At 47.1% G+C, this 13,938-nt stretch overlaps 1 protein-coding gene across 1 annotated transcript in view; it reads left to right on the top strand.

Moving 5' to 3' along the window:
• POMT2 (protein O-mannosyltransferase 2) overlaps positions 1–13,938 on the top strand; it is a 48,044-nt gene that overhangs the window by 16,012 nt on the left and 18,094 nt on the right. The window contains exons 5-10 of the mRNA XM_007106982.4: positions 1,318–1,426; positions 2,699–2,858; positions 4,227–4,333; positions 5,356–5,438; positions 7,612–7,721; positions 11,878–11,944. Of these exons, the coding sequence (XP_007107044.2) occupies positions 1,318–1,426; positions 2,699–2,858; positions 4,227–4,333; positions 5,356–5,438; positions 7,612–7,721; positions 11,878–11,944 (636 nt within the window). The remainder of the gene's footprint in view (positions 1–1,317; positions 1,427–2,698; positions 2,859–4,226; positions 4,334–5,355; positions 5,439–7,611; positions 7,722–11,877; positions 11,945–13,938) is intronic.

The following is a 13,938-nucleotide window of genomic DNA, read 5'->3' as shown; positions in this document are numbered from 1 at the left end:
CAGTAGTTGCGGTGTGGGGGCTCAGTAGTTATGGCTCGCGGGCTCTAGGGTGTGCAGGCTTCAGTAGTTGTGGTGCACAGGCTTAGCTGCTCTGTGGCATGTGGGATCTTCCCGGACTAGGGATCAAACCCATGTCCCCTGCATTGTCAGGCGGATTCTTAACCACTGCACCACCAGGGAAGTCCCTCTGGCTTTGCTTTGACAGATAATGTTGCAAGACTACAGGGTCTCTTTCTAGAGGACTGGTGGCTTTTTCCTTGGGTCTTTAACTTCCCTCTTCAGTTATTTGTTTATTCATTTTTCATTCCACAACTATTTTCAAGCATCTACTCTGTGCTAAGCCACTTTCTTGGCCTCAGAGGATATACGCTGATGAGACACTGCTATCATGGAGCTTGCTCATTAGTGGGGAAGATGATAAATAAGCAAGTAAATTAAGTCTGTAATGTAGCACCTTAAGCAATAAGTACAGTGTAGAAAATAGGGTAGGGTAAGGGATAGAGTTGTGGGGAGTGATTCTGTTTTAGGCAGGGTGGTCTGTGAAGAGCCCCTTGAGGAGGTGGCCTTGAGCAGAGGCCTGAGTGAAGCCAAAGATTAAGCCATGCAGAGATCTGAGGGAAGAGTGTTCAGGCAGAGGAGGAAATAGCATGTGCAGTGGTCCTGGTGCAAGGCAGCACTTGGTGGATTCAGGGAACAGCAAGAAGACCAGTGAGGCCAGAGTAGAGTGAGTGAGGCAGAGGGTGTTGGGAGAGGAGGCTGGATAGGTGGGGAGACCCTGAAGGCTTTGGTGGCCGTCTTGAGGCTGTCTGAAGGAGCTTGTTAGTCTGAATGAGATGGGAAGACATTGGAGGACTTAGGCCAGGCCATGATGTAATGAAATTTTGTTTAAAAAAAAAAATCACTTCAGCACCTGCATGGAGAATCAACTCCCAACAGAGACTTCATATGAAATGGTAAGATTCTTTCCTGGGTGTATGTAGTTTGTGGCTGCATAAGCATGGTAGCAGAACTCCCTTTTTGATGGTGGAAATTAGCAGGAGCCCTCATCTCAGGATCACTGTATCTGAATGAATGACATGATCCCTTTGTGGGTCAAGGGCCTGGAAGCAGTGTGAGATATTCTTTCATATCATTGGGCTTTGGTGTACCCCAAAGCTGTGGCCTTCCACCTTCCAGATGACTCAGTTGCCCATCTAATCTTGACTGCACAAATGCAATTAAGCACAAGGGGGACTGTTTCTTACCACTGGGGTGTTTGGTTCTCAGGGGGGCCCATCTCTGATTCCACTTTTTGACCACTGAGCTCATGTTTTTCAGACACAGGATGCCTCACTCTGTCCCAGTACATCCTCCTTGACCCCATCTTGATGTTCTTCATCATGGCTGCCATGCTGAGCATGGTCAAGTACAACTCCTGTGCCAACAGGTCAGAAACACCATCTTTGGGAGGGGGTGTCAGAAGCTGTGGCAGCTCTAGAATTTCTATAATGGCCAGGGACAGGGTGGGTGTGGAGCTTAGGGCGGGGGGCACCAGAATAGATATTGCCTGGGAACTGTTTGTCTCCCTGCCCTCAGTGGTTGCAGCCAGTCCTGACGTGGTGATGAGAATAAGGTATGTAAAGGTTGGCTTGAAGGGTCTACATCAGTCAAGAGGATCCCTGCAGGCCCCAGTCAATTCTAAAGCTGTTCTGGAGGGCCTGGCCTTCTTCCAGAATAGTCCCTTCCAGATCATCCTTCTACCTCTGACAGAGTAGAGTAGGTCATTCATTTTATTCAAACCAAAAGAGCTGGCTCTGCCAAGGCTTTTTCAGAAGTCACCTTGGTTTCACCGCAACCAAGCAATGACCACCAGCTCTCTCTGGATTTAGGTTATCTTCTACTTGCACCACATCCCCTTCCACCTGCCATTTATTGAATACATACTATGTGCCAGGTACTGTGCCAGGAGCTAGAGGTACAGAAACACATAGGTCTTGGCTGTTCAGGAGCATTTGCTGTGGCAGGGGGTCAGCCAGGGGATGAGGAGACTGCAGCTCAGAGCACCAGGTGACCTAAGTGCAGCAGGCTTGGGAACCGACTGCTGGGCTTAGCACTGTGCTCCCCTGCTGGCTGGCTGTATTACCTAACCTCTCTGTACCTCGAGTCCGAGTCCTCGTGTGGAAGAAGAGGCTGATGACAGGATCTGCCTTCAGGGGGTTGTAGGACAGGATCTGCCTCCAGGGGGTTGTAGGGAAGGCTAAAGAGTTAATACGTGTAAAGTGCTTGCAACAGTGCCTGACACATAGGAGGCACTCAGTAACTGCTGGCTTTTACAGGGTCCAGAGGTGGCACAAAGGACAGGGCTGACTGAATCCATCAGGCTTCTCTGGATTTTCCTCTTCCTTCCACTTGATTGGTCACCACTGAAGAATAAGCCTCTTGCTTACTTGAAGCCCTGTACTTAGCGAGGAAAGCGATGGCCCTTCTCCCCAGAAGAATCACCTACTGACTCTCACACTGTGCTTCCTGCAGTTTCAGGGGTTTCACAGACCACATCCTCCTCGGAGCCATGCATGGTCCCTGAGGTTGGGAGCCCTCAAGAGAGAGGCCACAGTGCAGCCTCCCAGAGTCAGAGGACCTCTGCCTTCCCCATTGCTGCTCTTGCTTTTGAGTTTGGTTCCAGCTGCCAAACTGAACTCTGTGCCTTGTTGATTTTCAGGCCCTTCTCTGCCCCCTGGTGGCTCTGGCTCAGCCTGACTGGCGTTAATCTAGCTGGTGCTCTGGGGGTCAAGTTTGTTGGCCTCTTTATCATCCTGCAAGTGGGGTGGAACACCCTTTCAGACCTTTGGCACCTGTTTGGAGACCTCAGTATTTCAATGGTGAGAACCCAAGTGCTTGTAGAAATGTCTTTGCTCCCCCGCTCCTCGCTTAGCAGAGCCAGTGGTCTTTCTCCACTTCTGCTGCAGGTGGCAGAACAGCTGTGTTCTGGGCCCGAGGTGGGCTGCATCCGGCTGCCCTTTGTAGAGAGCAGGGCAGCAGGGAGTGGGCCATGGCTGACAGGCTGCAGAGGTATAAAGAGAGAGGATGGACTGGTATCCTTGGGATTCTCTTTTGGCATTTGTTCCTGCATTGGTTTTCAAATGCTTTGCAAACAACCCAGCCAGGGGATTCTGTCCATCTGGGCTCATGCCAAGTGTGTGACAGACACTGACTGCCTGGGACTTGAGGTAAAATTGGTAGACTGACTTTCTGAACTTAAAATTTTCTTTTCCTGACCCAGAGTCTCTGGATCTGGAGGCTGGTAAGGGCCTTATGGTTTATTACAATATTATTTATTAAGAGCTGACTCTGTGTCGGGCAGTATGCAAAATGCTTTACCTTCATCATCTCATTTCCTCCTCATAACAAACCCGTGAGGCAGGTAGTTATTACCCTATTGACAAACGAGGAAACTGAGACCTAGAGAGGTAATAACATTCCCAAAGTCATACAAGTAGTAAGAGGTAGATCTAGGATTCAAACAGGCGAGGCTGACTCCAGGCCTGAACTATTGATACTTTGCTGTAATGCACCTCTGAACCAAAGTCCCGACAAGTTCATTTATTCATTCAGAACATATAGACAGACCATCCGCTAAGTGTGAGACACAGAATATGCAGATGATTAAGACAAGATTCCTGCCCTCTAGAGACAATGGAGAGAGAGAAATAAGAAAGAAAGAAAAGAAAAAATAAGTCATGGTCCAGCCAACAAGTGCTGTGAAAGCACAGAGGAGAGCACAAGCCCAGTCTTGGGCAATCCAGGAAGGCTTCTAGGAGGAAGCTGAGGCCCAAAGTTAAGATAAGGAGCAGTTATCAATGTGATGGGTGGGGCTGGTACAGTGCAAGAAGCATGGGGAAAGTGCAGGGCGTCAGTGTGACTAGGATGGAGAGGGAGTGATGAGTGACGATGCTGAAGATGCAGGCCACACCTTGGCAGTAACGTGGAGACAGCCCGGGGTCCTGGGTGAGGGTCTGGACAGGCAGCGGAGGGCTGGCCCAAGTTCAGCCCCCTGCAGTTCTTGGTTGGTGGGGGGTGTTATGGGAAGGCTTAGGGTTTCCCCGTATCTTTCTTTCTTGATAGCCATTAGTTTTTCAACTGTTTCTGATTATGACTTACACATAAAAACTTACAGAACACACACATGTCAGGCATAAGGCATAATAATGCCTCATATGCCCAGCACCCTGCACTGGCTTGGTTTGCAGGTGACTGTGGGAAAACATCTGACCGCTCGCATCCTGTGCCTCATAGTGCTGCCGCTGGCTCTCTACACGGCCACCTACGCTGTTCACTTCATGGTGCTGAATAAAAGGTACAGCCAGAGCCTTTCCAGTGTCTCGCTTCTGGTCTTCCTCTTGCCTCTAAGCCCTGGAGGGGCCATGTGATTTCCTGGGTCTGGTTGGGATGCTCGTAGGGGACCCAGGGTTTTTTTCCTGTTGGTTTCCTCCTATGTTCTATCTTTTGGGTACCCTGGCCTGAAGGAAGAAGAGAATGTTCTAGTAGCCAAACTGCCCCTTATCCCTAAACACAGTTCCTTGTGCTTAACAGGGATGGGCCACCATAAGCATGTGCAGTTGGAGTGAGGATAGTAATAACAATAACACCAGCAGCAGCTCCCATTTAGCAGGTAGCGACTATGTGTCAGGAACTGTGTTCAGCATTTTATATACGTTATCTCATTTAGTGATAATAATTCTTTTTTAAAAAAAAATTTTTGGCCGTGCCACATGGCATGCGGAATCTTAGTTCCCCGACCAGGGATCTATCCCGCGTCCCTTGCATTGTAAGCACAGAGTCTTAACCACTGGACCACCAGGGAAGTCCCATAATAATTCTTTTTTTTTTTTTTTTTTTGTGTGTGTGTTATGCGGGCCTCTCACTGCTGTGGCCTCTCCCGTTGCGGAGCACAGGCTCCGGACGCGCAGGCTCAGCGGCCATGGCTCACGGGCCCAGCCGCTCCGCGGCATGTGGGATCTTCCCGGACTGGGGCATGAACCTGTGTCCCCTGCATCGGCAGGTGGATTCTCAACCACTGCGCCACCAGGGAAGCCCCATAATAATTCTTTTGATTTTTTTTTTAATCCCTGATTTATAAATGAAGAATTGAGGCTAAACAAGGCCAGGTATCTTCCAAAGTTTACCTAGCTAGTAAGTGGCTGAGTTGTAATTTGGACCCCAGTTTCTCTGACTCTATCCCCCATGTCTGTCCACAGCACCACACTGCCACTCCCTTGTACTTCTTTTAAACCAGCTGTGCAGAGCTCTTCCTAGGGCTCCTGGGAAATCAATTTCACCCCATTAATTTGGCTGTCTTCCCTCTGCCTTTCCCCACAGTGGTCCTGGTGATGGCTTCTTCAGTTCTGCCTTCCAGGCCCGGCTTTCAGGAAACAACCTTCACAATGCTTCCATCCCTGAACGTGAGTGTCTCTTGTCCTTTACAAAGGTAGAAGGACAGAAGGGATTCCTGGGAGTTGAATTGGAAAAGATGCTGTGACAGCCTGAGTTATTTTAGATGGGCAAAGTGGGAGAAAGATCCAGTTAAATCTGGTCCAAGCACTCAAGAGAGTGAATAGGAACACAGGAAGTGCAGAGGAAGACGTCCTGAGCAACGAGCTCTTTGACCCTAAAGAATAACTTGTCCGTCGTGGCTGTGGGAAGACCAACAGAGAGAATCTGGTGAAGCAACAAGGCCCTTCAGGGCTAGAGGTCAGTTCCCACCAGAGTATCCTGCTACTCGCATCTATTCACTATTCACACCGGGTAACTGAGCAAATGTTAGCCACGTCGGAGGCTGTAAGTGGATGCCCTCCAGAGTAGAGTCTGGAGTAGAGTCTGCAGTAGAGGACCTCTACATGATGTGACCGTATGTGTTAAGTATAGAAAGAGGGAACGCAGAGCTGTGGGGATCAAAGACGTAAGACATCACTTCTGTTAGGGGGTTGGGGGGTGATCAGAGTGAGTGAGTTGCCTTGGAGTCAGGCCCTGGAAAAATGGGTAGATTTCAACAGAGGGAGATGGGGGAGAGGGCGTATCAGGCAGAAGGGAGAGCATGATCAAAGCCAAGAACAGGGCAAAATTTAAGGCATAGGTTATATGCAGAAAAATACTGGAAGATAAGGTTGACAAGATAGATCGGGCCCAGGTCATTGCTTCCTGGAGGCAAGGACAATGTCTTTTAGTCTCTCCAGGGCCTAGAACACAGTGGGCCTGCCCAGAGTGTGGAAAGAATGAAAAATAGGAAAGCAGGCAAAAACTGGTTCGGAAAGGCAGACACTGGATTCCACATTGGAGAAATCTGCTTTGAGATGCTTGAGAAAATCCATGCAGTGGGGCCAGTGGGCTTGGGGCTGAGGCTTTCAAAGGAGGACTAGCCAAGTAAGGGATAGTCGATGCTGTGCAGTGGCTGTGGTCTGTGAGGAACCTGTAGAAAGAGGAAGACGACAGGGTGCGGTCAGGCCACTGGGGATGCAGGAGGAAGGGGCTGCTCAGGAGCAGTCCGTGAGGGAGTGTGGGGTTGAGATGGGGGACAGAGCATAATCGAGAAGCAGCTGCGGTCAGCAGCGTGCGGGGCTGCGTGTGTTGACCAGCACGAGGACTTAGAAGGATGGAGCGGTGGGGTTAGCAAATTTCTACTCGTTATTTAACAGGCCTAGCTCAGCTGTATTCTCTTCCATCAAGTCATCCTCTTTTTACTCTTTGGGCAAGGATTCGTTCTACCCTACTCTGGGCTCCCACCATGTCACACATTGTCGCACCTTTGCTGGAGTGTTTGCTGATCATCCTGTGCTGCTCAGTGTGTGACGCCATCATCCCCAAGACTGGGCTCCACTAGGTCTGCAGCCAGGTCTCCTCCACCTTTGGATCCACCGTGTAATCGATACGGTCTAGCGACCAAATGAATGAGCAAAGGGAGACAGGAGCAGCCAGCACTGGTGCAGTGAGACCTGTTTTGGTGGAGTGGGGAATGGCGGGCAGCCAGATTGCAGGGCGTGGAGAAGAGGGACAGTAAGAAGGCCAAGAGGCTCCTCCATAAGCCGGTGCCTGTGTGGGGAGGGGATGGATGCTCTTGGGTAAGCTGTTTACTCTGGGTTTTTGTTTTTGTTTTTTTTTTAATTCAGAGTAAAAACCCAAAACACCATTGAATAGTTACTACATGTGGTACTAGATTCAAAAGGCACAAAAGGATATATAGTGAAAAGTCTCTCTTAACAGTCTATAGTAACACTATATCTTGGAGAACATTCCAGATGAAGATATAAGATGCTTCTTCCTTATTCCGTGGAATGTATAGGATAGACCTTGACTGAAGGACAAGTTGTTCCTAGTCTTTTGCTTTGATAATAGCATTGTTAATACCCAGCTTCTTCTGAAGTCCTTAAGAGGGAGGGGAGGGGACAGGCAAGACTATTTGGTGAACTCCTCTTGAGTTGACTCCACTGGGGTGAGAAGGCAGCCGCACATCTTGCTTTCGGCAGTCCAGGACCCAGTGGAGTCTGTTAGGGGTTGGGGAGGCCTGTGGCTTCGGCGGCCCCTGCAGTCAGGGGCAGGTCTAGCGCTGCGCCAGCTCACGCCGTCGCTGTCTGCCCGCAGACCTGGCCTATGGCTCTGTGATCACCGTGAAGAGCGCGCGGATGGCCGTCGGCTACCTCCACTCGCACGGGCACCTCTACCCCGAGGGCATCGGCGCCCGCCAGCAGCAGGTCAGTGAGCCCTTTGTGCGCTTGTGTTGCGGCAGCACTAAGCTATTTGCCATGACTGAACCCTCCGTTCTCTTTCTGGCTTCCCCTCCTTTACCCGCACTGTTTCCCCGGCTTGAAACATCCTTTTCCTCTGCCTAACTCCAGCTTCCTTAGGCTTCAGCTGGGGAGTTCCCCTCTGACCACCATGACCTACCTCTGCCTGCTCCTGGGTTAGGTGCGTCTGGTGTGGGCGGCTTTCTCGGCACCTTTACAAGCCTGTGTGGTAACCCTCTTCGCATTGAATTGTGAGTGCTTCCTTCCTCCTGTCTCTTTGCTGTTTGATTGCTGGCTCCTGGAAGGCTCAGTGCCTGGCACGAAGTGGATGATGGGTAGAGCGTAATGGTTATAAACACAGGCCTGGGAACCAGACTAGTTTATCTGGGTTCGAATCCTGGTTCCACTAGAGTGTGACTTTGAACAAATTCCTTAACCTTTCTGTGCTTCAGTGGGCTCATCTTTTTTTTTTTTTTCTTTTTTTTTTGTGGTATGCGGGCCTCCCTCTGCTGTGGCCTCTCCCGTTGCGGAGCACAGGCTCCGGAGCGCAGGCCCAGCGGCCATGGCTCATGGGCCCAGCAGCTCCGCGGCACGTGGGATCCTCCCAGACCGGGGCGCGAACCCGGTTCCCCTGCATCGGCAGGCGGACGCGCAACCACTGCGCCACCAGGGAAGCCCCGAGTGGGCTCATCTTTAAAATGGGGAAAATAAATAGTACTTCTCTCCATCATAAGGTTGTTTTGAGGATTAAGTGAGATAATCTGTATGACGTGCACGCTGGAGGATTAGCCGTGAGTATGATCTGAACGAGTGAGCGACACTGTCTGCGTCCACGTTAAGGAGTGGTGGATGTGGCTGTGGTGGATGATGCCTGAGAGGGAGAAGGATGGGGTTGGAGAGGTCCGTGGGGCCAGATTATGGAGAGGCCTTACGTGTTACAGTAGAATTAATTTTGTTCTGTAGACGCTGGGGAGGCATTGAAACTTATTAAGGGATAAGATGTGCTTAGATTTCTAGTTTAGAAGAACGGCTCTAGCAGGAGTGTGATGGATTGGAAGGAGGAGACTAGAGGCAATAATCATGACAAAGGATGGTGAACGGAGGCAGAGACCACAGGGAGAGAGGTGGGAAGTGATTCAGGAAACTCTTCACAGGTTGAATGTCAGGGCCTGGTAACTGATAGATGTCAGGGATGAGCCATGTCCAGGTCTGTAGTCTGGAGGTCAAGGTGTTTGTGTGATAATGCTGTTTCACCATAATCAGAAATGGAGGAGGAAGCATGGCTTTGGAGATGAGTTTTCTTTGTGTACTTTAGGTCTGGGGCTTGTCTCAGGAAAGAGACGTGAGTGTGTAGCGTACGGGTGTCAGTGACACAGTGGGATGGGTGACATTGCCCTGAAGGGGTGTGCAGAGGGAGGAGGGCCAGCAGAGGAGCCCTGGGGGGCAGCAGCACATAAGGCAGCATTGAAGGCGCTCAGAGTGGCACTGGTAGAAGCGGCTGAGAAGGAAGGGGTGGACGGGGAGGTTGGAGGAGAACGGGAGGAGAGTGCCGAGCAGAGGGTCTCCAGTGGGAGGAGACGCCAGCAGTTCAGGTGCTGCAGAGACCTCGGAGAAGGTGAGGACAGAGGAAGAGGCCTTCGAAGGGCAACGTGGGAGGCCTGGCAACTCTGACAAGGATGGCTTCCATGGCATGGGCAGGGCGGAGGCCTCGGATGCAGTGACCGGAGGAGAGGAGAGTGTGGAGGTCGGGGCTTCAGGGCTGGCTGCTGCTCTGAGAAGCTTGAAGTGAAGTTTCTCTTCCTGCAGAATGACCAAAATCTTTACTTTGTGAAAAACTTTTGCTTCTCAAAATATTTTATTGTTATTATTTCCTTATTTACTAGAAAGTTGACCCAGAGTATTGGGTTTTGGTATCAGTTTCCCATTCTTGACTCTCCGCTTCTCTCTAGCGCAGTGGTTCTCAACCCTGGCTGCGCTTTAGAGTCCACTGGAGAGCTTTTAAAAAATTCTGATGCCTGAGGTCCACCCCAGAGATTCTGACTTAATTGATCTAGGATGGGCCCCATGCATTGTGCATTTTTGTTTTGTTTTTAAGCTCTCCAGAAGAGTCTAATGTACTGCTAGCCCTTCCATAGTGATACCTGGCTACTGGTGTCACGTAGGAGATAAAGTTACAGATGTGGTGATCAGGAACATCTATACCGTGCAAAGGGAGAGAAGAGCCACGTTCTGAAAGGCCCTATTAAGCTGGTCTTAGTGTTACACACTTGAAGCCCATGGGTGGAGGCATGAAGTTGTGACAGTCATCTAGAGAGAGCATATTAGGCCAAGGGACAGAGAGTCTGGCTTTGTCACTGACTGAGTCACTGAGCCTTTTTCAGCCTGTGTCTTCATCTGTAAATTGCAGGGACCGCACTAAATAACCTCAGTAGCCCTCCCTGCCCTATAGTTTAATGTCTTGTTAACAGCTCTAGGTCTCGATTTTTAAATGTTTTTAAAGCATAACGTTTATAAAGTAAGATTGGAAAGTGTAGAAAAGTATTAAAAAAAACCCAAAGTTACACATAATCCAAGGATCAATGTTTATCCACGTAGTTTGATGTACAACATTCTGCTGTAATAGCATACCTGTGTCCCTAGGAGACCTCATATTATAAAAAACTCCATTGTAAAAATAAATGTTTCAAGGGGAAAAAGAGGCCATGGACTATATTCACAATAGATAAGTGATTTTTCTAATAAGAATATTAATAATAATGATTTTTGTAAAAAAAAAAACAAAAAACAAAATGACAGCACAGAGTGCACATACGAGCACCACAAAAGCTTAACATCCTTGAGCAAAATCAAGTTGGGTGAACTTGATGTATGCAGCTTTTGTTGGGGAGTGTGGACTTCATTTCTCTATGGCTGCCACAACTTTTAACTTGTATGTTCTTAATACCATTATCCCTAATTGTTTCTGAGAAAGCAAAAGCCACTGAAAGAAAGCAGCCATAATACACGCATAATTATTTTCCTACACGCTAATTCCAAATCTCTCTGCAAGTAAATAAGTCACGTTTTGTCCAATTGGAGTTATTAAAACTCACGTTGTAAGAGAGATGCCTTTGTTTCTGTTGCCTCTGGGTATTTATGTGCTTGTATACATAATTAGCATAATTGTATGTATGCAGTCTCTATCCTGGGAGTTTTGGAGCTAGCTCCCTCCGTTTGAATCCTGTCTCTCCAGCTGACAAGCTGTGAGACCTTTACTTAACCTCAGCGAATTACTTACCCTCAGTTTGCTTGTAAGTAAGGTGGGGGTAACCACAGTACCTACAACCTAGAGATAAGACGTGTCCAGTGCTTAGAGCAGTGCCTAGTGATAAATGGTAACCATTTTCAACAGCGGCATGTTATACGCCTTCTCCTGTGCTGGGTAAAAATGCCCTGAAACATTTTCTGCGGCTGTATAATATTCTATCCTGTGGACATAACCAGCACGTAACTCTTCCTTTAGTATTGGACGTTTATGTTGTTCCCAGGATTTTTGCTGGTAGTTTAATTGCAGCATTACATGCGTGTACACACATGCACACACATACAATTTTTAAAAAATCAGTGTATACAAAATGGCTATGTCTAAGACTTCAGGCTTCTAGGATAAGACATTAATAGAGCTTTTTTCATTTCATTTGGCCATATTCTAGAAAATATTTGGTCATATTCTAGAAAATATCATAGCATGAATTTTTCATTTAGAAAGTTTGAGACATGGTCTTGATGACTTTTTAAAAATGCACTAAATCCTCTTTGTGTGCTGGAGACTGTGTTACACAAGGTGTTATGGTTCCTCCCTCTAGGATGTGGGAAGTTGAAAGGTAGGATGCAGAGGGGTACACAGAGACAAATCAAAAAGGCTTTTGTGGGAAAAGACCTCTAAATGCAGAAGGAAGGAGAGAAAGTAGCATTCACCAAATGCTACTTCTGAGCCCTGTCGGGAAACACAGCCCCTCGGGTTGGTAGCTGGGGATTCTGAAAAAGACTTAAGCAACATTGGCTTGCTATTGATTGTCCTGTGGCCGGCTGTGCTGATAGTGACTGTCTTCTCCCTCCCACCTCCTCCTCCCACCCCACCCAGGTCACCACCTATTTGCATAAGGACTACAACAACCTGTGGATTATCAAGAAACATAATACGAACTCAGGTAAAGCGGTAGGGAATTGGCGCTTCTTGTATTATTACTTACTCTGAGCCCTCCTTAACATTTCTCATGCCTCCAAAAGAATGGTACTGGGTTGGGCTTTCCTGAGCATTCTTTGCCATCTTTACGGATCTCAGTTATCCTTTCGACAGTTATTTATTGAGCCTCTGCTAAGTTCCAAGGACTGTTGTTGGCATAGGGATAAGCAGTGAGCAGGACAGATAAGATCTCACTCTTAGAGCTGTCTTTTTTTTTTAATTTTAATTTTATTTATTTTTTTATACAGCAGGTCCTTATTAGTCATCCATTTTATAGACATCAGTGTATACATGTCAATTCCAATCTCCCAATTCATCACACCACCACCACCACCACCCACCCGCCGCTTTCCCCTCCTTGGTGTCCATACGTTTGTTCTCTATGTCTGTGTCTCAATTTCTGCCCTGCAAACCGGTTCATCTGTACCATTTTTCTAGTTTCCACATATATGGGTTAATATATGATATTTGTTTTTCTCTTTCTCACTTACTTCACTCTCTGTGACAGTCTCTAGATCCACCCGTGTCTCTACAAATGACCCAATTTCGTTCCTTTTTATGGCTGAGTAATATTCCATTGTATATATGTACCACATCTTCTTTATCCATTCATCTGTCGATGGGCATTTAGGTTGCTTCCATGACCTGGCTATTGTAAATAGTGCTTCAGTGAACAGTGGGGTGCATGTGTCTTTTTGAATTATGGTTTTCTCTGGGTATATGCCCAGTAGTGAGATTGCTGGGTCATTTGGTAATTCTATTTGTAGTTTTTTAAGGAACCTCCATATTGTTCTCCATAGTGGCTGTGTCAATTTACATTCCCACCAGTAGTGCAAGAGGGTTCCCTTTTCTCCACACCTTCTCCAGCATTTGTTGTTTGTAGATTTTCTGATGATCCCCATTCTAACTGGTGTGAGGTGATACCTCATTGTAGTTTTGATTTGCATTTCTCTAATGATTAGTGATGTTAAGCAGCTTTTCATGTGCTTCTTGGCCATCTGCATGTCTTCTTTGGAGAAATGTCTATTTAGGCCGAGCTGTTTATATATTTTGGAGATTAATCCTTTGTCCATTGATTCGTTTGCAAATTTTTCTCCCATTCTGAGGGTTGTCTTTTTATCTTGTTTGTAGTTTCCTTTGCTTTGCAAAAGCTTTTAAGTTTCATTAGGTCCCATTTGTTTATTTTTGTTTTTATTTCCATTACTCTAGGAGGTGGAGCAAAAAAGATCTTGCTGTGATTTATGTCAAGGAGTGTTCTTCCTATGTTTTTCTCTAAGAGTTTTATAGTGTCCAATCTTACATTTAGGTCTCTAATCCATATTGAGTTTATTTTTGTGTATGGTGTTAGGGAGTGTTCTAATTTCATTCTTTTACATGTAGCTGTCCAATTTTCCCAGCACCACTTATTGAAGAGACTGTCTTTTCTCTGTTGTATATCCTTGCCTCCTTTGTCATAGATTAGATGACCATAGGTGCATGAGTTTATCTCTGGGCTTTCTATCCTGTTCCATTGATCTATATTTCTGGTTTTGTGCCAGTACCATATTATCTTGATTACTATAGCTTTGTAGTATAGTCGGAAGTCAGGGAGTCTGATTCCTCCAGCCCTGTTTTTTCCCCTCAAGACTGCTTTGGCTATTCGGGGTCTTTAGTGTCTCCATACAAATTTTAAGATTTTTTGTTCTAGTTCTGTAAAAAATGCCATTGGTAATTTGATAGGGATTGCATTGAATCTGTAGATTGCTTTGGGTACTATAGTCATTTTCACAATATTGATTCTTCCAATCCAAGAACATGGTATACATCTCTCCATCTGTTTGTATCATCTTTAATTTCTTTCATCAGTGTCTTATAGTTTTCTGCATACAGGTCTTTTGTATCCCTAGGTAGGTTTATTCCTAGGTATTTTATTCTTTTTGTTGCAGTGGTAAATGGGAGTGTTTCCTTAGTTTCTCTTTC

The sequence above is a fragment of the Physeter macrocephalus genome, chromosome 11 (assembly GCF_002837175.3).
Source record: "Physeter macrocephalus isolate SW-GA chromosome 11, ASM283717v5, whole genome shotgun sequence".
Taxonomy (NCBI): domain Eukaryota; kingdom Metazoa; phylum Chordata; class Mammalia; order Artiodactyla; family Physeteridae; genus Physeter; species Physeter macrocephalus.
Note: the sequence above shows the minus strand (reverse complement) of the source record. Positions and strands in the feature narration are given on the sequence as shown.